This window comes from Sesamum indicum, linkage group LG6, assembly GCF_000512975.1.
Source record: "Sesamum indicum cultivar Zhongzhi No. 13 linkage group LG6, S_indicum_v1.0, whole genome shotgun sequence".
In the NCBI taxonomy this organism is placed as follows: domain Eukaryota; kingdom Viridiplantae; phylum Streptophyta; class Magnoliopsida; order Lamiales; family Pedaliaceae; genus Sesamum; species Sesamum indicum.
The window spans coordinates 21,754,689-21,777,593 of NC_026150.1; the positions used below are offsets into that span (position 1 = coordinate 21,754,689).

General features: G+C 35.1%; 3 protein-coding genes across 4 annotated transcripts; 2 read left to right on the forward strand and 1 right to left on the reverse strand.

Annotated features, from left to right (window-relative positions):
* Positions 6,939-12,014, forward strand: LOC105165420 (E3 ubiquitin-protein ligase MBR1). 2 transcript variants are annotated; one of them, XM_011084422.2, is made up of 7 exons: positions 6,939-6,960; positions 7,348-7,434; positions 9,666-10,535; positions 10,650-10,963; positions 11,116-11,214; positions 11,343-11,513; positions 11,640-12,014. In XM_011084422.2, exons 3-7 carry the CDS (start codon positions 9,680-9,682, stop codon positions 11,784-11,786), a joined length of 1,587 nt encoding a protein of 528 aa, XP_011082724.1. In that variant the 5' UTR covers positions 6,939-6,960; positions 7,348-7,434; positions 9,666-9,679; the 3' UTR covers positions 11,787-12,014. The 2 variants fall into 2 exon arrangements, with proteins under 2 accessions (XP_011082724.1, XP_011082723.1); XM_011084421.2 differs by lacking the exon at positions 6,939-6,960 and adding an exon at positions 7,057-7,250.
* On the reverse strand, positions 13,042-15,274 carry LOC105165421 (ras-related protein Rab11B). The gene is made up of 2 exons (XM_011084423.2): positions 14,826-15,274; positions 13,042-13,786 (listed from the first exon to the last, which is right to left on the reverse strand). The coding sequence occupies exons 1-2, from the start codon at positions 15,047-15,049 to the stop codon at positions 13,354-13,356; spliced, it is 657 nt and encodes a 218-aa protein (XP_011082725.1). The 5' UTR covers positions 15,050-15,274; the 3' UTR covers positions 13,042-13,353.
* LOC105165422 (homogentisate 1,2-dioxygenase) lies at positions 17,063-21,551 on the forward strand. The gene is made up of 9 exons (XM_011084424.2): positions 17,063-17,462; positions 17,553-17,783; positions 19,089-19,168; positions 19,592-19,759; positions 19,856-20,031; positions 20,179-20,248; positions 20,399-20,553; positions 20,722-20,805; positions 21,066-21,551. Exons 1-9 carry the CDS (start codon positions 17,257-17,259, stop codon positions 21,291-21,293), a joined length of 1,398 nt encoding a protein of 465 aa, XP_011082726.1. The 5' UTR covers positions 17,063-17,256; the 3' UTR covers positions 21,294-21,551.

The window sequence follows — 22,905 nt, forward strand, 5'->3', positions numbered from 1 at the left end:
AAAAAATTCATATATCATGAAATTCAATTTGAATTAAAATTTGTACAAAAAGCATATGCTCTACCAAAGTTGATCTCGTAGCCCTGCAATTCGGTGCTCTATGAAGTTTTCCCACTTTTAGCACCCACAATGACATCTGCTGCCCCACAAACCCCCCAAGATTGCTGACCCAACATTTTCCCTTCATTGTCTTACACAGCTATTCCCATTCTTGAAACTCCTTGCAAATAAGTCAATCACACCCATCACCTCCACCGCCACCATAGCTGGTTACGTGGCATATCCCCCTTTCCAGGTGGCATTTCACACTGATTTTCGGGCCCCAAAATATTAAATAAAAAAATAAAACCCTTTTTGTATATAACTCGGACTAATCCAATAAGCACTAGAAATAATTAGCCCATTTCATGATCAAAAATCAAAATTCATGATCATGATCATCATGTCCCTCTCACGCCTCCTCCTCCTCCTTTTCTTCATTTCAATTTCCCATTATTATTCAGCAAAGTCACAGGATGCTGACACCAATCATGGGGATGGCGGAGCAGTAGTACCACCTTCTCCTTGCACCAACTGCACCATCTGTCAGTTCCCCTGCCACCTTCAGCCACCTCCTCCGCCGTCGGGTTACGAGTCCTACGCCGCCCCGCCGCCCCCGCCTTCTGTCGGCCAAGCGAATTGCCCCCCCACCGCCCCTGTTATATGCTGCGTCGGCGGCGTTGGAGGCCAGTATTATGTGCCGCCGCCGCCCTCCCCTTTTTACTATCCTTACAATAACTACTCGGGGGCGGCGGCGCTGGAGCTACCAGCTCTGATCAAGACCAGTTCTCGCCTTCTGCCGGCCAAGCGAATTGCCCCCCCACCGCCCCTGTTATATGCTGCGTCGGCGGCGTTGGAGGCCAGTATTATGTGCCGCCGCCGCCCTCCCCTTTTTACTATCCTTACAATAACTACTCGGGGGCGGCGGCGCTGGAGCTACCAGCTCTGATCAAGACCAGTTCTCGTGCTTCCACGTGGCTTCTGCTATTTTCTTGTTCTGTTATTATATTGTGTATTTAATTTGTTTTCTGATTTTGTAAAGAAAGTGGTCCATGGGTCCATGCACTTATACTGTGTACGAGTATGTAAGATTATCGTAGTCGTATTATTAAAAAATTAACTACTGATTATAGGTAAACAATTTTTTTTTGTTCCTACCAAATATATAAATAATTCTGAAAGAAATCAATTTCTCTTTTCTTATGCCTTGTATTAATTAGTCGATTGCTAAAATATTAAATATTAAATATTTTTTAATCGTTTAAACTTTTAGATAAATTGATCATTTGACATATAGTTAAAGTCAAGCCAAATAAAAAATATATTTCACGTGCAGAGTCTACAAAAGAGGAGTGATCAAATCATGGACTGAAACTTCACCTAAAATCATATTCGTGGGGACAAAAGAAAGCAATGATGTATCAGAGAAAATATCTGTTGATCATTGATGAAATGAATCTAGAACAGACGCTCGTTTAAATGTCACAAAGGCGGTGGAAAGGAAGAAACTGACTAACTACTTCCTAACTAATTGCCAATTAACACCTACCCCATATCTACATTAGCAGCCAACTAATATGAAGAACTAATAAAAACGTAATAACAAAAAACGCTTTTGTGCACAGTGAAAGTGCGTTCTTCAAGCTTGGTCTTCATCTTCGTCAACTGGAACAAACGAACCAGACGAACTAGAGTCTGGAGAATTCATCAAGGAGGAAGTACATATTAAAATATTAAATAATTCCCGTTTCAAATCATTTAAATCCCATTATTTCATTATGTTGATTTGTATTAAATTTCTATATTGTAAGTGGTACTTTTTTAAAAATAAAAATGTTAATTAATAGATATAAATGTAACTTAATTTTAACTGATTTTCAAATTTAAATTAGTTTGTTTTATATCTATTTATAGAGAGAATGTTCGGTGGCAGTAGTTTGAAGTTAGGGTTATCTCAGAAATTAATAAAGATTTTCCGGTGAAAAGTGTATTAGGCTTATTTCTTGTAATTGTGGAAATGATAAATTATCTTAAATATTAGAAATTAAAGACCTAGATTTATTATGGTGTGGTCCGTTGACAAGTTTGAGGTTATGATTTTGATTCATCAGATATGTGGATTTTTATTTTATTTTATATCAGTATTTATTTTATTTTATGTAAATTTATATAATTTATTTCATTTCTTAATTTATTAATATATTGATTGAATTACTATTTAGTTGGTTGTCTAATTTATTAAAATATTACTATAGTCATATAATTATCATTTTAATATTTACAAAAGAAATGATCCTCAATCATAAGATATTGAGGTCAGGAGGGGCCGACGGGATGCTGCCGGCGGGGAAGGGGGCAGCAGGCAGGAAATAGTAAGGGGCGTGGGCAGGGGGTGTTGAGAAGGAGATGAATGTATTTTTTTCCCTATTTTTTTTGTATAATTTTAAATTTATAAATTATATCACATTAAATATATATGAGATGAATTTTAGGCTTTTGATTGAGTTGATGAAATTTGAGCCACAGATTTAAATGATTAAATTTGGACTGTTGATTTAGTGTTGAAATCTGCACCATGCATCAATTTATATTGATCAAAATCTAATGATTTTTAAATAAAGATATAAATTATATTTTTATAATTAAAAATGTAAAAGAAAATAGAGGTGTAACACACCTTTCACATGAAAGGATTTTTTTTGCTTTATTTTTTAAATAAGAGGGAAGTAAATTAATACTTTTTTTTTCCACATGAGTTTTTTGAACAATTTTCATATCACAAGAGGATAAATTCGAATTTTTCCAAAATTCTGTTTATATGAGTGTTGTGTTGATGAATAATTTATACATACTTTTAAGTATGATTCTTGGTTCACGCCATATACTTAGTATTCTTTGTAAATATTGAAGTATGATTTTAAGGTATGTTTGAATTTATGGTGGTAATTAAAATTGAAATTATTTAAAATATTTATAAAAACAATAAAGGTTATAATATTGTCAAACAAATTAGAAATTACTAGGATTTATATAATTGATCAGCTGGTTGTTATATATATATATATATATACATATATATTTTGACAGGAAAGTGAATATCATTAAGTAGGCGAATCAGCCAACGTAATGTCACAATTGGGGTAGGGAAGAATGGTTGTGCCTTCGTCTTTGCCAAGAGCACATCGGGCAAGAGAGTGGGCTAAAGCATTAATTGCCCTACAAACAAGTGAGAAAGAAGCTGTTCAAGGATGCGCCAATTGAGCACGTATTCTTAGCACAATCGCCTTCAACGATGATGTGATTCCATCCAAATTTGACAACCAAACCCATTGGCTGAACGAGCTGCCCAGGCTTCAGCAACTTCCGGAGATATAGAGCGGTGCATTGTCCATGGTTATTCCTTGGGACAGCGCTTATACCTTAAGTCTCCATCTGCTTGGAATATGGCTGCATCATAATTAATCTTAATCACGTCTTCCCTAGGATTCTGCCACTTCGAGACTAAGGAAGGAGCTTTCAAATCGGTACAGCAATCCATGGCCTTGGAGTGAATATCAAGGTAGTATCGAGCAAATGAGATCACCTCGTCTGGTTGATGACAAACATTCTTCGCCACTTCTGATTCCTGCACCATCAAACTCTCCAACATATGACAAGAAAGAGATGATAATCATCAGACAAGAGGTTGCTAAAACCTTGAAAAATCTAGTCTCGTGCATTCCCTGTCCAATGGGAAATTGTAGCCCAAGGTAAATTAGATAGGCACCACATCATTTGACTAAAAGGACAGAGGAGGAAAGTGTAGCGGAGAGTTTCTTCACCATCAGAACAGAGCGGACAACAAGGTTTTAAGGTCGGGATTCTACGCTGTAAGTTGACACCAACAGGTAAAGAATCAATGAAGATACGCCAAATGAAAACCCGGATTTTGTTATGGACCTTAGCCTGCCAAAAACTCTTCCAGCCCTTAACAATAAACGGGCAATAGAACGATGATGATGTTGAATTGGAACTGCGAGCATATTACAGGCAAGGTGATAAGCAGATTTGACCGAGAAGCCGCCAGATTTCATGTAGTGCCAGATTAATTCATTCCACTCAGTCGCTTTTTGAACTCCAAGATGAAAACTATCATAGATTTTTGGAGATTAATTTGTTGTCCGGATGCTTTGCCATAATCCTGTAAAATAGAGTTAACACAATGCTTAGCGAATACTTTGCCATAGTTTAAAAAGTTAGGAACGTGAAATGCGTTTTATTTGGTTGGTCAACACTGTCCATAATATGGAGCGTGTCCAGAAGAGAAGTTTAAATATAATTTGTGGATAATTATTCGTCCTATTTTAAGGTTTTTTGATATAATTACACATAAATTTTTTATAATTTATAATATTATATTTAATACTCCTCAGGTTTATTTTCATCTAATAAATAGATCTGTAAATTAGTAAAATTCAAGTATTCGTTAAAATCAGTATAAAAAATTGAATGAAAATTCATATTTACCCTCAATTAACTTATTACTGACTTGTTGTAGGTAAAACAAATCTTTTTTTTGGTCAAACTACCATTATACATCCTTACACGATATTAATGTATGCGATGTTAGGAGATATATTTCCCTGTTATAAAAACTGTTTTGCCAAAAAATATTTAATTAACCTGTAATATGTCTATAATAAATCAATAAAAAATATTTATGGATTACCACAAAAAAAATTTATTAACTACATAAAACCTCATGAAATTAAGGCGTAATTAATGGGTTGGGCCATTTTACTCACTTAACCTATACCATTTACCCATATGACCAATTCGACCCTTATTTGAATTTTTTAAATAAATTGAAATTAAAATAATAAGGGCAATTTGGAAATTTTGCCTAATATTACTTAAAATAATCTCATGAAATAAACAATACACTATATAATCACGCATTTCATCACACTTTCCAATACCATAAAATAAACAAAATATAATTTTATTAAATAATTATATCACACATAATACGACTTCAACCATATTTTTCACTAATCCCATATTTGAAGTAAACATGCCGTTAGATTGAACTAGCATATGTATTAGATTAATAATACAGACAAGTCCAATGTTTATTTCATTAAATTGAATTAAACATGTTATTATAAATAAAGACTCGGTACTTTTCATATTATTATTACGACCGTAAATACCATCTCAAGAGGTAGATTTGACACAATGCACTTTTATTTTATTGGAATATACAAAATTAACTTTTATTAAATAATCATATCGCACATAAATTTCTACTTTCATCGTATTTTTTAAAGTAAACATGGGATATCATATCGTTCTTAATGTGGCCTCTGAAATATTGAAGTAAACCTTCTACTCTTCCTTCACAAGAGAATTCAAATTCAAAATATTTATTTAAAAAACAAAAAAGGAATAAAGGGATAAAAGGAATATACGATGCAACTTGAAAATGGAGTAGCTATCACCCCATTTATCAAAAGGAAAAACAAAAACAAAACAAAAATAGTAAGAAATGAACCTAATTTAGATTAATTATAAATTTGATTTTCTTTTATAAAATTAATTAATTATAACATTCAATACTTTTAAATATTAAAAATAAATTTATTACGATAATAACAAACAACTATTAATATAAAATAAACACGCACACACCGAAAATTCAAATCCATAATAACAAAGTTTCACCAAAAAGCAAAGGCTAGTTGCAAAATTTTTCCAAATAATATACTTTGATTGCTTTGGGTGATTTGCTGCTGACACATTTATTTATATATTATGATTATGATGTGTTTTTGTTCCAAGTTTTATGAGGAAGCAAAGCTTATTATATTTATGCTGACACCTCCCATTATATTTATTACTTTCCCATTAGCTTCAATGTCAAAGTAATTTACATATGTAATTAACAATACTTAATAATGTTTTAATCAATAAATTAATTGAGTTTACTAGTATTTTTTTTAGTGGGATTATTATAATTAATATTGAAGTACACTCGATACAGTGTATAAATTAAGTTTTTATTATAATTATTAATTAAATAAAAAAAAGATCGAATAAATAACTAATTATAATTGATGAAATGAATTAATTTTTAGATGTGTATGATCAGAAAATTATTAATAAAATCAAGGGTGAATTAAATTGACACCCCCCATAAGATCAGATAAGAGTAAGTAAATATTTTTATTTTTTGTAAAATTACAGTTACACCATATGATGTTATAGTTATAATTATAATTATATTTCATAATCTGTGGCAAAACTTACAGAAACGTCCATTTTAAAATATTAAGCTAATTTCCCTTGAGGGGGTATAGCTATAATTTTACAAAAAATAGATGACGTTTATTTATTTTGATCTGATCTCATGTGATTTCAATGTAATTTATTCTAAAATTAATTGCTAAAAAATTATTGCTATTTGTGAACGAACTATGTATATCTTTTGAGTATTTTAGACAATTTTTGTTTCGTATAGTTAATTTAGAAATTATTTTTAAATAAATATTATAGATATAAATAGAATTTTAAATTCAAATATTTTCAGAATGCTTACGATATTACTATTAATTATTCTGAACTAAAATCAAGAAGGAAAAATATTACTATTTTTTCATTCAATTAATCAATTAAAATTCGAAATTTATTTTATAGTATGATTTAATCAGAATTATGTTATTTCCTTTTTTCAATTTTCTGATCCTGACGTTCTACACGAGGCAAAAGGATGATAAGACGGTAATACCCTTGACAGGTTTGCGAAATCAGGAGGTATGAGTGTAAATTCGATGAGTGATGAGGGATATAGAAGGCACTGAAAAATAGCCACGTAGCAGTTAACGGTAAAAATATAAATACACAAAATACAATACAACACAGGAATAAGGCGACCATTAACAGGTGATTTTCCATTAAAACTCTCTCTCTCTCTCTCTCTCTCTCTCTCTAAATTTGCAGAAGTTATTCTCTCTTCTTTTTCAATCAGATCCCTTAATTTTTCTCCTTCATTTTCATGCTTCAATTTGGTTAAGTTTTCGGATAATTCTGATCAAGTGTTCTTTTAAAGAATTATAATTTTCTTTCTTTTTAATTTTTCTTGGATTTTTTTTTATTATTATTTTCGGGCTTTGTTTTGAAGCACATATTCGTACATGCAATACATACATTGCTCTTTTAAGGACATAATCTTGGTGGGTTTTTGTTTTATTGTAGTTTTGATGATCACTGATCACTTTCATGTCTGAAATTAGGGTTTTTGCCCCTCTTTTTCTTGATTTTTTCTGGCAGGAGTCAGAAGTAATTTAATTGAATTTGCTGCTGGTGAGTTCAAAGGTTGAAACTTGCAAAAGCTTGGAGCTTTTTCATGATAAAGAGGTTAGTTTTTTTTTTTTTTTGAGCTTTCCGTTTTTCAGGGTTCTTGAATTGGATGATTGCTCTGGGTTCCTCATTTTATGTTGCATGTATCTCTACACTTAAATGCAACCAATTTGTTGTTTGGGTATGTGGTTTTTATTTATATCTTGCTTGGTTGCTGGGAGAAAAGAAAAAGATAAGCTTGAATTGAATGTAAATGAAGAAATCTTTGGCATAAATAAGTAACAAGTTCAGAAACATGAAACTTGGTGCGTTGTTGATGAAAATCTGAATTTATTGCTTCTGTTTCTTACCCAGCATTATTTGATGAAATAGATGCATTTGATGCATATGGCAGTTAATCCTGCTTTATTTGGCAGTCGTGTCAGAATCTTGTAGTTTGTTCTTGACTGGTTGCAATGTTGAAATCTTTGGACTCATTGATATGGTATTGTTTTAGTTCCTTTTATTGATCATGGATATATGTGGTTAGCGTGTTCCTTAATCTCGGGCATCATTGGGTCCCACAAGTCCCATCTTTTACTACATTTACTTTCATGTACCGGTTTTAGACATCTGGATCTTTTGAAAGCATACTGATCAATGTAATCAAATTCTCTCGGATGATTCTTATTAATTCTAAATAAGGAAGCACATGTTCAAAAGTTCACGTTTTTGTTTTGGGAAGTACCTTTACTTATTGAGCTGTTCCTTTGACTTGTAAAAACTTTCTCTCCCAATTGCTGGATTTTGTATCTGTTCTCAGAATGGCTTGCTCACTTTCTCATAGTATTACAAAAATTTAATCTTTGCCTACACTTGTTATCTTCCAAATGTTCACTTCGTTGTTAATGTCTTTGTGTTCTAATTTTCCATGTTGGTTGAAGACTTTATTTTGGTGATCTATAGATGTACCATCAGAATTAACTCGGTCACACTATTTATATGGTGAATAATATCGCATTCTCTAATTTCCGGTTATTCTTGAACGTCTTCAGGGGGACGAGATCAATACAATTTTACAATTAGGCCTAGAATGTTTCTGTATTAACAGGCATGTTGTTTGCTATTATATTCTAATCATGAATTGAAAAACAAAACAAACTGTAGAAAGAAAAACGATATTGTATTTGTAAGACAATGTTGTTAACTTATCACTTAGTCTATTGCATGCAGTCTGTTGAATCACCCTGATGGAATTGTTTTAGAAATTCTTAAGTGCCATCTTTGAATCAGTTCCATATGGAATTTTAACTGCTACTCCGCTTCTGGTGTCATCAGAGAACCTGAAGCACACTCAAGTTTTTCTTATTTCCTATTCAGTTGAAGTTTAATGAAACTTTAACCAGCCAAATCTATGCCGAACTCTTACAACGACGAATTGCTTTTGTAATTAAGCACATGCTAACTTATGCATTCTATGAACTAAAAAATGTGTATATTACCTTGAAACTCAAAAGTAAAATTCAAATTTAGTTTGGACTACGCTATGGCTAGCTTGAACATACTATAAGCATGTTGAAATTGAGCCTGTTTATGGTTAAATATCATTCATTTAGTAATTTGTTTAACAGAGTTTGTGATGAATGTTAACCGGAGCATTACTGATTTGAAAATTCATCAAAAGTATATTCAGGGGAAAAATTGATGCTTTCCACTTTTGTTCTTTCTATCATTTCCTTTGACAAATAACACAAGCCTATTGACTCTATAATTGAACTGTTGCTCAGTTGTCTTTCCTTGTACTTAAGATGTTATCAACTAATAGCTCTTATTACCTTGCCAAATAAGATGTAAAAAATTTGAATCGATTACAAGAAATTATAACACAATCTTTTCCAAGTGAAAATGCTGGAACAGGGAGGACATGGTTGAAGATGGTAACTCATTCCTTGAAGAGAAGGAATTATGGCTTATCCTAGGCATGTCTTTCCATCTTGTTGGATTTGTATGCCTTTACTCATCGGCTTAGCCATAGTTGTTGAAGCCGTATGGCATGTCATGCCACTTGCTCCTGAGCCCGAGCATTTTACTGTTTTTGGGGACTGGGGAGCATGTGGAGGTAGATTAGATTAAAAGCCAATGCCTATTATAATTGGAACCAAGAGAGTTATCTCTTTATTCAAGCTTTCTGATTATATTTACTATTGCCAGATACTGAGTTGTTGATTATTCATTCTTGCATAGAACAAAATGATTAATATGGCTTCAATTAATCTTTTATTGATGTTTTGTATGTGCATCTGATATAGGCATCTTATTCATCATGGGTCACCGGAACATTCAGTTCACTGGTCATATGATTGATATGGAAACAGATCAGCAGGGTCATAGCCATCTACATCCTGATCCATGCATCTTTTATGGGAATGTGGCAAATTTCCCTCAGCCTAATGTCCACTCGGTGGTTCCTGCACCAGGAAACCAATGTAATTTTAACTTTCATCCTATGCCAGATCGTCATGATGGTGCCTTATTTTATGGTATGCCACCATACAACGCCGTCCAGCCTCAACATCAAGCAGCAAATCTTGATCTAGCTGTTGCTGCACCATCTGGGCATTTTAATCCATATCTGGCCCCCCCATCTGGTATTAGAGATTTCCCTGTTCAAGTAAATCACAGGGGACATGATCAGTTGTCGCTTTCAACCACTCAGGCAATCATTGGTATTCCTACAGACAGTTACTGCAGAAACATACCCTATATAGATGGTGTGAGAGGATCATTTAAGAGAAAGAACGCAGAGGGGCCTCGTTCGAGTTTCCAGTTTCAAAATGCTTCGGCTGGCACTAGTTCTTCGATTGGCCCTATTACTGCTCGGCCAGCAGAACTTGACAGTACGCAGAATGCTGCTTCTTTTCTGCCACCCGAATATGGTCAGAATGACCCAGCAGTGATTGTCGAAAGCGGATCTATCAGAAGTACGAGGGACAGGACCAGTATGATCGGATCTGAGTCTGTTCTTGCACATAATGCTAGTCATTTGATGCAAGGAAATTATGTTGCTCCACCTGTTCAGTTGCCTGGGAACCCTTGGTTGGATATGCATTTTAGTGCAAACAATGGTGATATTGGCACTTTTGCATGGGTTCCGGCTCCTAATTTGCCCCATGTACATGGTATTTATCTAGCTCCAGATTTATATCCTTTTATCTTGCTATAGGTCGTATGTTTGTTCCCCACTTTGATTTTGCTTTTCCTCCCTAATTTCTTTGCCTTTCTTGGCATCTCAGCTGGTTTTCTTCATACATCTATTGCTCAAGGCCATCCCAGTCCTCATCACCCAACTCCACCTATCCAAGGGATGAGAGGATACAATGTCAACTATCCATCAGAATTGGCGACATCCTCACGCAGAATACCAACGATTATATCTTCAAATACTGGCATCAGGCCTTTCCAGGATGTTGGAGATGCGGGCCCTACATTTCGGGCGCCTATACCACCAACCAATGTTCGGTTGTACAGGCCTCATCGACGGGAAATCATACTCGATGCAAATGCAAGGCACCGCAACTTTTCGCACTTGAGAATTTTGCCAGAAGATGTAATATGCTTCTTTCCTCTTCTACCCCTGCTTTCATTTTTGTCAATATCCCCGTCTCTTTTCTCATAATTCACTGCATTGCTTGGGACTATATTATGTCTGAGAAGGCCCAGTAACTATTTTGAATGTTTGCTATGGGTTGCCATTTTTAGGAAGTTGCTATCCTTGAGATTCCCCGGTATCACGAAGCAGGAGATTCCATTGATCAGCACAGAGATATGCGTTTGGATATAGATCACATGTCTTATGAGGTAAGTTGGGGGTTTTTTATGTTGCTCTAGTTATGGCCTATTAGATATGTTGCAGCTATTTGTGTAGGGCGTCTGAATTATTAATACGTGCTCAAATCCAAAGTTTCGTTGTTGACATCATGTCACAGGAACTTCTTGCATTGGGAGAACAGATAGGCAGTGTCGGTACTGGATTGTCTGAGGAATTCATCCAAAATAACCTGAAAACAAGAACTTTTACCTCGTCCCCAGCTTCCGTGAATCTTGAAGACCCAACTTGCCATGATCAGCAGAAAATCAATTTCTGTGTTGTGTGCCAGGTACTTTTCGTTGATTTTGTTCATCTCAGCAGAAAATCAACTTTTCGTTGTTTTATTTTATACTGATACTGAGGTCATAGTTATAAAATATGTATAACCAAGAAAATAAATTGGGCTTTTATGTAGACTGATTACAAGTATGAAGAAAACATCGGAACTCTTGATTGCGGACATGAATATCACGGAGAATGCATAAAGAAGTGGCTCCTTGTGAAGAATACTTGCCCTGTATGCAAATCCACAGCCTTGAGCGGCAAGGGGAAGGATTTGTGAGTAGAGGGCTGTTGTGAGAAAAATTAAAACCCCTTTACCTTTTGGTTCTCTGACTAATTATTATTAAGCAACGAGAGAACTTTCTCTTCGTGTATTATAATTATGTATATACATGCAGATATATGTATGGCTGCTGAAACATTTCTTGGCCTTGCATCTGCCTCTCAATTTGTACAGACTGGTTCGTTTGTTCTGTTATGGATGAATGAATTCTCTGGTTAAAGTGCTGTCTGTTGTAGATTTGGCAGTTGCTGCTCTTTTTTTATAGACCACCGGTGGTGATTGTATATTTTTGATGTTGTCTCCTAATAGACTGTAATGCTCCTACGTAAGTGCAACTTCAAATGTTTTAACATCCTACAAAAGGACATGCCAATTCTGTTTCATGATGTATGAAAACTTTAAAAATGGAGTTTTACTCATTATATATCTGAATTTGATATGGTACTTCTGGATATCTCTTGGATGTGTATTTCATATTTTAATGTGTTCAAAAATTAAACCAAAAAAAGATTTAATTGGAATCTTTTGATACATATATCAAATAATAGAATATAATATATCTAACTCTATAATTTATACTTTACACGCATGTAATGATAACATCATTTCATGGTAAATTAGCGAATTGTTGGGCCATATTGAATCGAAACAAGCATGGACATATCGCTGATTTGCATTTGTGACACAGAAAACCGCTCAAACGCCTAAACCAACTCAATCAACAATAACTTCATTGTAATTTTAAAAACTCAATAAAAGTTCAAAATTTTGAATAGCATCATGAGTTTGTTTACGCTCCCACATGTTGAAAAAGTAGGAAATGAGCGTAACGGTCTATAAATATACAAAATTTAAATCTATTTGCATTCAGAGGACTGAACAATCTGGGACAAATCACTTTCAGGTGGACCTGAATCAATCAGGTAATAAATATAATATATTTATTATATAATTTAAATAGAGTGATAATTACATGATAAATATAATCACACTCGTTATGTACATGTAATTGATTCGATCAAACCATGTTTGATATGGATAAGAATGCTCTTGAGGTTATATAAGAATTTCAACCCTTCAACCATTAGACAAGATAAATTTGATACGGAAAAGAATGCTCCTTGAGGTGATATAAAAATTTTAACCCCTCAACCATTAGACAAGATAGTAACTAATTGTGTAGAATCAAATGCCATCTACTTTCGATGTATTCACTGCACATTATGGTAGAATCATGCTACTATAAGATGCATGTGCAAGATCTAACCAAACTGCATCATAAATAGCACTAAAGCAGAAGTTGTCAAATGACACCAATAAATGCAACATAATACAACAAAGGATTTGTAGATTCATAAATCGAGAAAAAAATCAAATGTAGAAAAGCTATGTAAACTGAGATTCATGAGATAATTTGCTAGCAGCATTTCTAACTCCAAAACTGATGGCAAACTAACTCAACATAGGTCGCCAAAAGGAGAGACCAGAAAAGAGCCATTGACATTATAATGTTTTCCTGGATTTTAAGGTCGAACCAATCCTCAGTTGACACTGAATCCTGGGATCATACAGAGCAGCAACTAACCTTTTTCAGTGCCGAAACATCATCCTTGCCCCCAACATTTATGGTTTGCCCTTTCGGCAAAGCTGCAGGGTCATCTCCAATATCAAGCGCTTTACGACTAACAATATGGTATATTTGAGTGAGCACTTCTGTGAAAGCATTCTCGACATTCATGGACTCAAGGGCAGATGTCTCCATAAAATAGGTTTTTTCCCTCTCAGCAAAAGCTTGGCCATCCTCGGTGGAAACAGCACGAAGGTGACGCAAATCTGCCTTGTTGCCCACAAGCATAATGACAATATTCTGGTCTGTATGATCTCGGAGCTCTTTCAGCCATCTTTCAACATTCTCGAATGTGACATGTCGTGTAACATCATAAACAAGCAATGCTCCAACAGCCCCTCTATAGTAGGCACTCGTGATTGCACGGTATCTTGAGGCACACAAAATATTAGAGAAGTTAAAATCTCATACATGCTTGTAACAAATAAACAAAACAAGAGGAGGGGGGTAAAGCCACAGCAGAGTGCTTCCACCCAACTTCCCACTACTTTGTCATTTGTGTTCCTGTTGTTGAGAAAGAATGATGGTGGTTACTTAAAAAGATGGTAAATAATCTTTATGGGTATAGGTTCGGACCTTGAATTTTAGTACAGAACAGGCAAGGAAAAAGCAAGATGTCTAAAACATATAGCACAAATTACATTAACACTAAGGAAATAAATTTTCTTCAGTGTTTTCGACACTGAAATTCAAGATCCAACAGTCCTTAGATTCAACATCTTAACACAACATTTTATGGTGGTTGATGATACTGTCTGGTTTACATTTGGGTATACCCATTATCTTCAATTGTTTACAAGCCAACATCAAAGACCCTTCTCACATGCCAAGTACACCAGGAGCAGAAAGCCAAATTTCAGCATTTTAAACTCCAAAGACATGGTCTACCTCACAAGACGTCATAATTATTTCGCTGAAATATCACTTGCAGAAAAGGTCTACACACATCACCAATTCCCAGTTACCACTTGTCCCAAATATTACTCTAGGTAAAGAAAAACCCATGTTCTTGGATAACCTATCAGATGTCCATCTACAGCCTTCATTCCACTCGATCTCAACTGCATATTCAACTGCAATGGAACTTGTATTTCCTAAACTAGTCCCCCTCCCCATAAACCCAAGCACATTTTGCTCAACGGATCTGGTGCTGTTCTACACTTGTACTTGTAGGTATTAACGACCCACTCCTGATCTACATAATCATTAAAAGATAATACTAAAATCAGCATCATTCTCTTTATCCCTCACTAAATCCCATCACCACAACCCTAAATCCCTCCTTTCAGTTCAAAATTCAAAAATAAATGCAAAAAAGCGGCAAAACTCCAATTGGTTGCTACCAGTAGCTACAGAAGAACAAATCCTAGCCTTCTAAGCAACATTTATTGAAAAGAAAAATGTAATACCGCTCTTGGCCAGCGGTATCCCAAATCTGAGCCTTGACGATCTTATCATCGACGCGAATACTCCGCGTGGCAAATTCCACGCCTATAGTAGACTTTGACTCTAAGCTGAACTCATTCCGAGCGAATCTCGAAAGCAGATTAGATTTTCCAACACCCGAGTCCCCGATCAGCACCAACTTGAAGAGGTAATCGTAGTCGTCCTCCGCCCTGTATCCCCCCGCCATTTCTACTAGATGCTATACAGTATACGAATACGCAGCTATACACGCAATCGTGGTGACTGAGATTTTCTTAAATTTTAGGTTCTTTTTTCAAAAGCAATTTGAATTACAATATCATAGTAACAAGAAATAGAGTAGAGATGTCCCCGAGAAGTTGACGGTGGGTGTGAATGTAATGATGAACGCTGGGAGAGAGTAATTAATACAGAAGCCCAAAACAGGTGCGAATTTAGCTGACCCAAGCCAACTATTACCAGCTGGTTATTTAACTGAATTTACGGGTAAATTACGTTTACACCCCACAATTATATCTAATTACATAAATATACTATATTATTCACAAAATTACAAGAATATTTTTTTAGAATTTAGTTGTAATCACAAGTACACTTCATATTTAATGACGAAATTTTATACAAATACTCTCTGAATATATTGTGCTAACACCCTAAACAAATGTGTTTATAATTTCATAAAAAGAGTGATGTTTTTGTATAATTATGGAAAAAAAAATAATTTATTCTTTGTGATATTGCAAAAAAGTAAATTATCCCCTTATAAAAAGAAATAACTATTTACTCCTTTTTTTTTTTTTTTAAAATGAAACAATTTACCTTTTTAGATAGAAAGGTAAATTACTTTATTCCCAAAAATACATGAATAAATCGTATTAAACTCTAATTTCAGGGACTGGGAATGCAATTTACTCTAATTATAATCATGTAATGTTGACAGTGTCTTGATTATTGGTTGTCTTGTTCAATCGGATTCAAGATAAACGTGTGTATGTATGACGGTTTCGATTGTGTACACAGATGACAATAGTACACCAGTTGATCTATACATATCAATGTATTTAAAAAAAATAAAAATAAAGATAAGAAGGTAAACATAGTTGGCACAATTTTTTACTTCTTTGCTTTGTATTTTAATTGATTAAAATTTTAATTTTACCACTTATGACCCGATTTCATGTTTGTATCTTGCAATTTGGCCGAATAAAGTTAGTAATTAGTTGGATTGAAAAAATAAATCAAATTATTTAATTTCATTTGTGTTTGAATATTTTATTTAATAATTTCAAATTGAGCATATAGAACATATTTCATTTTAAACGCATTTTTTTTAACATTAAAATTCATTATTTTCTATATTTTCAATTTGGACACATAGATTCCTTTAATTAATCGATTCGAGAACGCATTTCAAAAAATATTCCAAAATTCATCAATTAACCATAACAAAATGCAATGGCCCCACCACGCTCCGAGATAAAGAAGAAGTCGTAGTCGAATGTCTATTAGTTTAGTTGAACGTGATAATACTGGGAAGACATAGCTGGTCCTTCTATAGTGTATACACCTCAAAATTACTACGTGTTTCAACTGTCACAAGATGATTGATTTCAATTAACTTCATATATGCAAGCTATACAAAAACTTATTATTCATATGTTGATCTTGACCTTGGTTTTGATTAATCAACCATATGCATTAGGATATAATGTTTCACCAATTTTATTTCCATCATTTAGTGCATATCATGATTATGTGAAGTTCAGTTCTGCAACACTAGCAAGTCTATTGGATATTAACGCTAGTGATGATGATAATATTCAATAAAATGAGCCAACACAGAATATGAGTGAGAAGATATAGACATGAGTGCCAACATAATTGCGGAAAGGACAAAATTTTTAATTTTTGTATTTATTGTAATATTTATAATAATTAATTATAATTTTTTAATTAATAAATTTTTAACATGAATTATAGTTAAAAAATATTTAAATTTATAATTAAATAATTATAATATGTAATAATATATATATATAATATTTAAAAAGAGAAAGAAAAAATTGAGTCTTGGACCTCGAGTCACTAAGTCGTGGATAGCGTCTTTTTAATTTTTTTTTCTTCACGTCCACGACAACTTTTTTAAAAATTAATATTTTATTATATATGTATTTATATATAATTTTTGGAAATATTTAAGCAAATAAGGCCCCAAGTGTCCGAACCGGGCAAATTGCACGTCCCCACCGAGTCGTTTGAAGTCCCGTTTGTCGGATTTATCCAAATAGGCTGTGCAACGTTACAGATTCCACTTTCCGTTACGACTCTTCTTCTTACCAGCAATCAAGCTCTAACTCCATCCTCCGATAGCCACTCCCAGCCTTCTCATTCAGCTAATTTAGGAGTTTGTTAACGATGGAGAGCAAGAGTGCGGCGGCGAGGCCGGCGTTTCCGGCGGAATTGGAGTACCAGTCGGGCTTTGGCAACCACTTCTCGTCGGAGGCGATAGCCGGAGCTGTTCCCCGTGGCCAGAATAGCCCCCTTGTTTGCCCTTACGGTCTCTACGCTGAGCAGATCTCCGGAACCTCCTTCACCTCTCCTCGCAAGTTTAACCAGCGCAGGTTATATAAAAATATATTAGTTTAATTATTTGAGAATTCATTTTTTTCTGTTCTGTCGATCATTTAGTGGAAGAATATTTGTGTGAGCAGCTGGCTGTATCGCGTTAAACCATCGGTGACGCATGAGCCGTTCAGGCCTAGAGTCCCCAGTCACGGGAAGCTGGTGAGCGAGTTTAATGAGTCAAATAGCTCCGCAACCCCGACTCAGCTACGGTGGAAGCCTGTGAAAGTTCCGGAATCGCCAACTGATTTCATCGACGGATTATATACCGTATGTGGCGCGGGCAGTTCTTATCTGCGGCATGGTTTTGCAATTCACATGTAATTGGTATTTCATGATTTGTCTTCTGTTTTCGGTTTATCTGTCTCAATTTGTACTTGAATTTCTTCTATTCTGTGACTATTAACCTGCCATCTCTAATATAATTAAACTGCTATCTGTACAGACGGTTTTCAGGATATGACTGTTTATATATTTAGATTGTTTTAGTAGGGTCAAGGCTAAAACTGATCAAGAATGGCCAGGGTCATTTTGCATCCTATTTCCTGCTAGATGCATTTGGCAATGCAAGTTATGGAACTAGGGTCATAGGAAAAGACGGGATGCTAACTGATGCAAGCCTGTTCAGATAAAGGTGCACTGTCCAAGATGCCGTTACATGCCAAAATATTGAATGCTTTGGGGATTCATAGAGTCAAGTAGGGATGCTAACGTTGGCTACTTAGCTGTAATGCCAAATGAATCACATAGGAGTTTATTGACTCTTTTATGTTTGTTCGAGTAGTTGAAGGTCAAGGATTCTTTCAGATTTAGCATGGCCCATGTACATTTCTCCAGGGTGAACCTCCCAGATGGAGATTCTTAATGGAAGTTCTATTTTATCTTAGCCTACTTGGACTATGTAATTATTTCTATTTCATTATGATTAATCCTTTTCGGTGGGGGTAGAGAGGCATATATAGCCATATGAGAGAAATAAGGGCTTCGAAAACTGTCTTTGGAACTTCACATATATTTGTCTAACATTAATTTGCATATATACATAAAGCATATGCATATAGAGGTATATTTTTAATATCTTAAAGTGGGATTGTCAACAATTTTAAAAGGAGAGCTTATAAGCTCCAAAATCAACATGTATAGAAATTATAAGCTTTCTCAAGAGAACATAGTCTTTATCCTTTACTCTACTGCCTCTGGTGTGCTTTTACTGATACGATACTGCTAACCTACCTAAACTTTTCTAGTTTTTCCACCTACAAATGTATTTCTTGAAGTTAATAATGGGACTGGAGGTTTTTTGGCCTTCAATTTGGAAGTTGAGAAAGGAAAATTATATTCAGATATGCACCTTCTTCAACTCTAACCTAAAAGTTCAATTGTTTGCAAAATTATAAAGGTAAAGATTCATGTAGTTGCAAATATACCATGGCTTTTTTTGTAGAACTCTGTGTTCTTGTTAAGTCTTATCTTGTACTCATCTTCTCTTTGTGTCACTTGCAAGCGTCCTCCAACCCCTTCTTTTGGCTTTTGGTTGGGAAAGTTTCTGTGGAAGGCTGTTGTATGAAGATCATTCAATTGATTCATGTTCTCTTTGAGAAATTCAAGTGCCCGTTTAAATGTAGGTACACTGCCAACAAATCAATGGATGATTGTGCATTTTGTAGTGCTGATGGTGATTTCTTGATTGTTCCTCAAGAAGGAAGTAAGTGATGCATAACCATTACTAATTTCATCATTATTGCAGTAACTTTAAGTGCCATCTTCACTTGAGCCTGGTGATGTGGTAGTAATATGGTAACTTTGACACGCTTACATGCATCAACTATTTTAGTTGAAATAACAACTATTGAAGTTGTGCTTCTTGACTTTCCTTTATTTATATCAAGTTCTCAGTTTCCCAAATGTCTTCAGTCCAGCTAAATGTTATGGATCTTTTCGCTCCACATTTGTACTGTTTTTTCCATCTATTCTCCCCCTCTCTTTAATATTTCTTAAAGTTGGGAGTATAGTTTGAGACTTGTTCTTCTTTTGAGCATTGGCTAGCCTGGCGCTCTTCCTGCCATTCCTTGCAGACGAAGGTAGTTTTGCATACTAATACGAAGACCTTCGCATGCTGCTCTTGTAGGGCTGTGGATCACTACTGAATGTGGAAGATTGCAAGTGTCTCCTGGTGAAATAGTAGTTTTACCTCAGGGGTTCCGCTTTGTTGTTGATCTGCCAGATGGACCATCAAGGGGCTATGTAGCTGAAATATTTGGAACTCATTTTCATCTTCCTGACCTTGGACCAATAGGTGCGTCCAAGCATTCTGAAATTATTGTCCCTCTGTGGTAATATTAAACAAACCAATAAATGCTCTAATAATTCTTGCAATGTACTTTGTATTCAGGTGCTAATGGCCTTGCTGCTTCAAGGGATTTTCTAGTTCCTGTGGCCTGGTTTGAGCATCTCCCTCGTCCAGGTTATACCATTGTGCAGAAGTTTGGTGGTGAGCTCTTTACTGCAAGACAAGATTTCTCTCCTTTCAATGTGGTAGCATGGCATGGAAATTATGTTCCCTATAAGGTGGGCATCTTTCCGAATCCTATTTTTGTAAGTTACTGTTTAAGGATGGAAACAGGTGGGATGACTCTATTCTCCCCTTATACTATATAGATGATGATTTATAACATAACCTCTCTCTCAGCCTGATGGAGTACTTTATGTTTTCAGTATGATCTAAGCAAATTCTGCCCGTATAATACCGTTTTGGTCGATCATGGTGATCCATCCATAAATACAGGTAATTGGCCATGATTAGCTTCACTATTTCTTGTTAGTTGATTCCTCTTGCTTGTATGTGCCCTTCTTCCTCAGGATTGTGATCTTTTTTCTGCAAGGCCATCGATTTGTAGTATCAGTGTCAGTGCTAATTTTCTGAAATTGAATGCAGTTCTGACAGCACCTACTGAGCGACCTGGTGTAGCTCTGCTCGACTTTGTCATTTTTCCACCCAGGTGGTTGGTTGCTGAACACACATTCCGTCCTCCATATTATCATCGCAACTGTATGAGTGAATTCATGGGTCTCATTCACGGTGGTTATGAGGTACAACTTATGGATTTTGTCGGAGTTGGTGATATGCACCATCCTTATCCTCTTTGCATGTGTCTGATACAGCTTAGCGACCTGAACCACTAGGTGCTACATAAATAGAGAAATCAAACAAAGTATGTATTCGTATTTCTCCTTGTCTTCAGTAAATCTTGTTTTCAGGCAAAAGCTGATGGATTTCTTCCAGGCGGTGCAAGCCTGCATAGCTGCATGACTCCTCATGGTCCTGATACAAAAACATTTGAGGTAATACACTCTGTTAATGCTCAAACAGAGAGAATAGGCCTTGTTTGTTTTCAATTTTCATTTGTTTGAAAATGCAAAAACATGTTTATTTTATGTAATTTAAACGATAATATTTTCATATTCTTCCTACATCAATAATTGCTTTCAAGACCTGTTAGTCCTTGCATGCATGGTTTAACCAGCTTGTGCGATGTGATTCGGGTTCGTAACCCATAAATGTTTCTCGTCATTCCTCTGATGCCATTATGAAATTCCATCAGGCAACAATAGCCCTTGGAAATGAAGCAGGACCAAGAAGAATTTCAAACACCATGGCTTTCATGTTCGAGTCGTGTCTAATGCCTAGGGTCTGCCCATGGGCGCTTGAATCTCCCTACATGGATCATAATTATTATCAATGCTGGATTGGTCTGAAGTCCCACTTTACATATGAATCCGTCAACAAAGATGGCCAGGATGTGGCGAATGGGCATGGCGACCATAAGTGAAAAGAATAAGAACAAGATGATAGGCTCCTGCATTGCAAGAAGCTTGCCTGCCTTGTACATGATCAAATGTGCGACTTTGCGGTGTAAATTAATGTGTCGTTTACCAAGAACATTTGAAACCTGCATGTAAAGGATGCAGTAATGTAAATATAATTCCATAACCATATTAGGTCACACAAACTTCATGTGAATGCTGGACGCTAATTATACAATAATTATAAGTATATTTATATAATAGTCACGTCTTTCAGATGAGCGTATCGGTTATATGATGAGTGAAAAAAATACACTGTTTGTACATGTGATTTGTTTAGACCGGATCCACACTATAAGTATCTACATTTCGTTGCACAACATTATAGACTCATTTAACAAGAACTAGATGCTTCTGTTGAATTCCACAATCGCACAAATTGTCTGATCCATTTATACAGCCCAATAGGATCTGGGTTGGCCCCACCCTAAAGCGGAAGTGAGTGATGAGTGGTGGAGCCTGCCTGAATAAAGAAGTGGGAAGTTAGGGAAGCCCACACACAATCACCCCATTAAGTGGCTGAGATTGTGCGTAAAGCTGAGCCCATCTCTTTTCTGGATACACTATTATTATGATCCGAAGGTGAATCGAATAATTTAACATTTTATTTAAAATATATTTGAACTTTCCTTAATAAATATAACCTATGTGGACTACCACTAGGCCCACCTTTTACCTGGCCCCACTTGGCTTCAGGCTCTTTTCTCCTTCCGCGATCCTTGTGTCCTTACGACTCCCTTTAGGCTTTAGCCATTTCCTTCTCAACGTGAGTCGTCGCATCTTTTTGAATCATTCTATTTTTATATGTATTAAATTATATTTATTAAAAAAATTCGAGCAAGCTCGACAACATCATCTTCAAACCAACCAATTCGTTATTCTCTATATCTATTTTATCTATGTCTTCACGGTTCATCAGACTATTCAAAATCTTGAAAAAATTAAATATTCTTATTCTTAAATTTATCGATTTCATCAATTCTTTTATAAAAAAAAGAAAAAAAAAATCACCACTTGGAAAAGAAAGGTATTACGTAAAATGGTTCAAAGCAAATTAAAAATAGGGAAAATTGCATAAAACCCTCCTGTGTTTTTAAAATTTAGCTAAAAACCCCCTGTGTTAAAAGAATAGGCAAAAAACCCCCTATGTTTTCCAAATTGTTGCATACTCTCCCATTCCGTTAGATGAACCCTAACAGCATTAAATTTTTGCTAAATTGACCGTTATACCCTTCTTATAACAACCATTGATATTTGAATGTAAAAAATAAACGGTCCAGATCTTAAGTCATTTAAATATATTTTTATTTATATTTATTTATATATACATTATATATATCGTATATATATTATATATACTATTTCATTCCGAATCTTCTCTCTATGATTCCATCCTCGTCTGAAAGAATTTTCGACCATGGCTTATACCATTGGAATCCTCTCCTCAAGACGAAGATATCCATACCATCAATTTGAACTTTCATCGACCGGAAAGACTGGGCTTTGAGCACGACCGTCAAAGCTTCTTGGCTTCGATTCGTCGTCGTCCGGATGAATTCTGGCCTGGGACGACCACCA

Bases quoted from the DNA above. Each gene is read 5' to 3' on its own strand.
- LOC105165420 (XM_011084422.2), top strand. From the start codon at position 9,680: ATGGGTCACCGGAACATTCAGTTCACTGGTCATATGATTGATATGGAA. The intron at 10,964-11,115 runs GTAATATGCTTC...TGCCATTTTTAG, and splicing joins TGAGAATTTTGCCAGAAGAT to GAAGTTGCTATCCTTGAGAT. The intron at 11,215-11,342 runs GTAAGTTGGGGG...ATCATGTCACAG, and splicing joins TAGATCACATGTCTTATGAG to GAACTTCTTGCATTGGGAGA.
- LOC105165421 (XM_011084423.2), bottom strand. From the start codon at position 15,049: ATGGCGGGGGGATACAGGGCGGAGGACGACTACGATTACCTCTTCAAG. The intron at 13,787-14,825 runs GTATTACATTTT...GTGTGCCTCAAG, and splicing joins GATACCGCTGGCCAAGAGCG to ATACCGTGCAATCACGAGTG.
- LOC105165422 (XM_011084424.2), top strand. From the start codon at position 17,257: ATGGAGAGCAAGAGTGCGGCGGCGAGGCCGGCGTTTCCGGCGGAATTG. The intron at 20,032-20,178 runs GTGGGCATCTTT...TTATGTTTTCAG, and splicing joins GAAATTATGTTCCCTATAAG to TATGATCTAAGCAAATTCTG. The intron at 20,249-20,398 runs GTAATTGGCCAT...AATTGAATGCAG, and splicing joins TGATCCATCCATAAATACAG to TTCTGACAGCACCTACTGAG.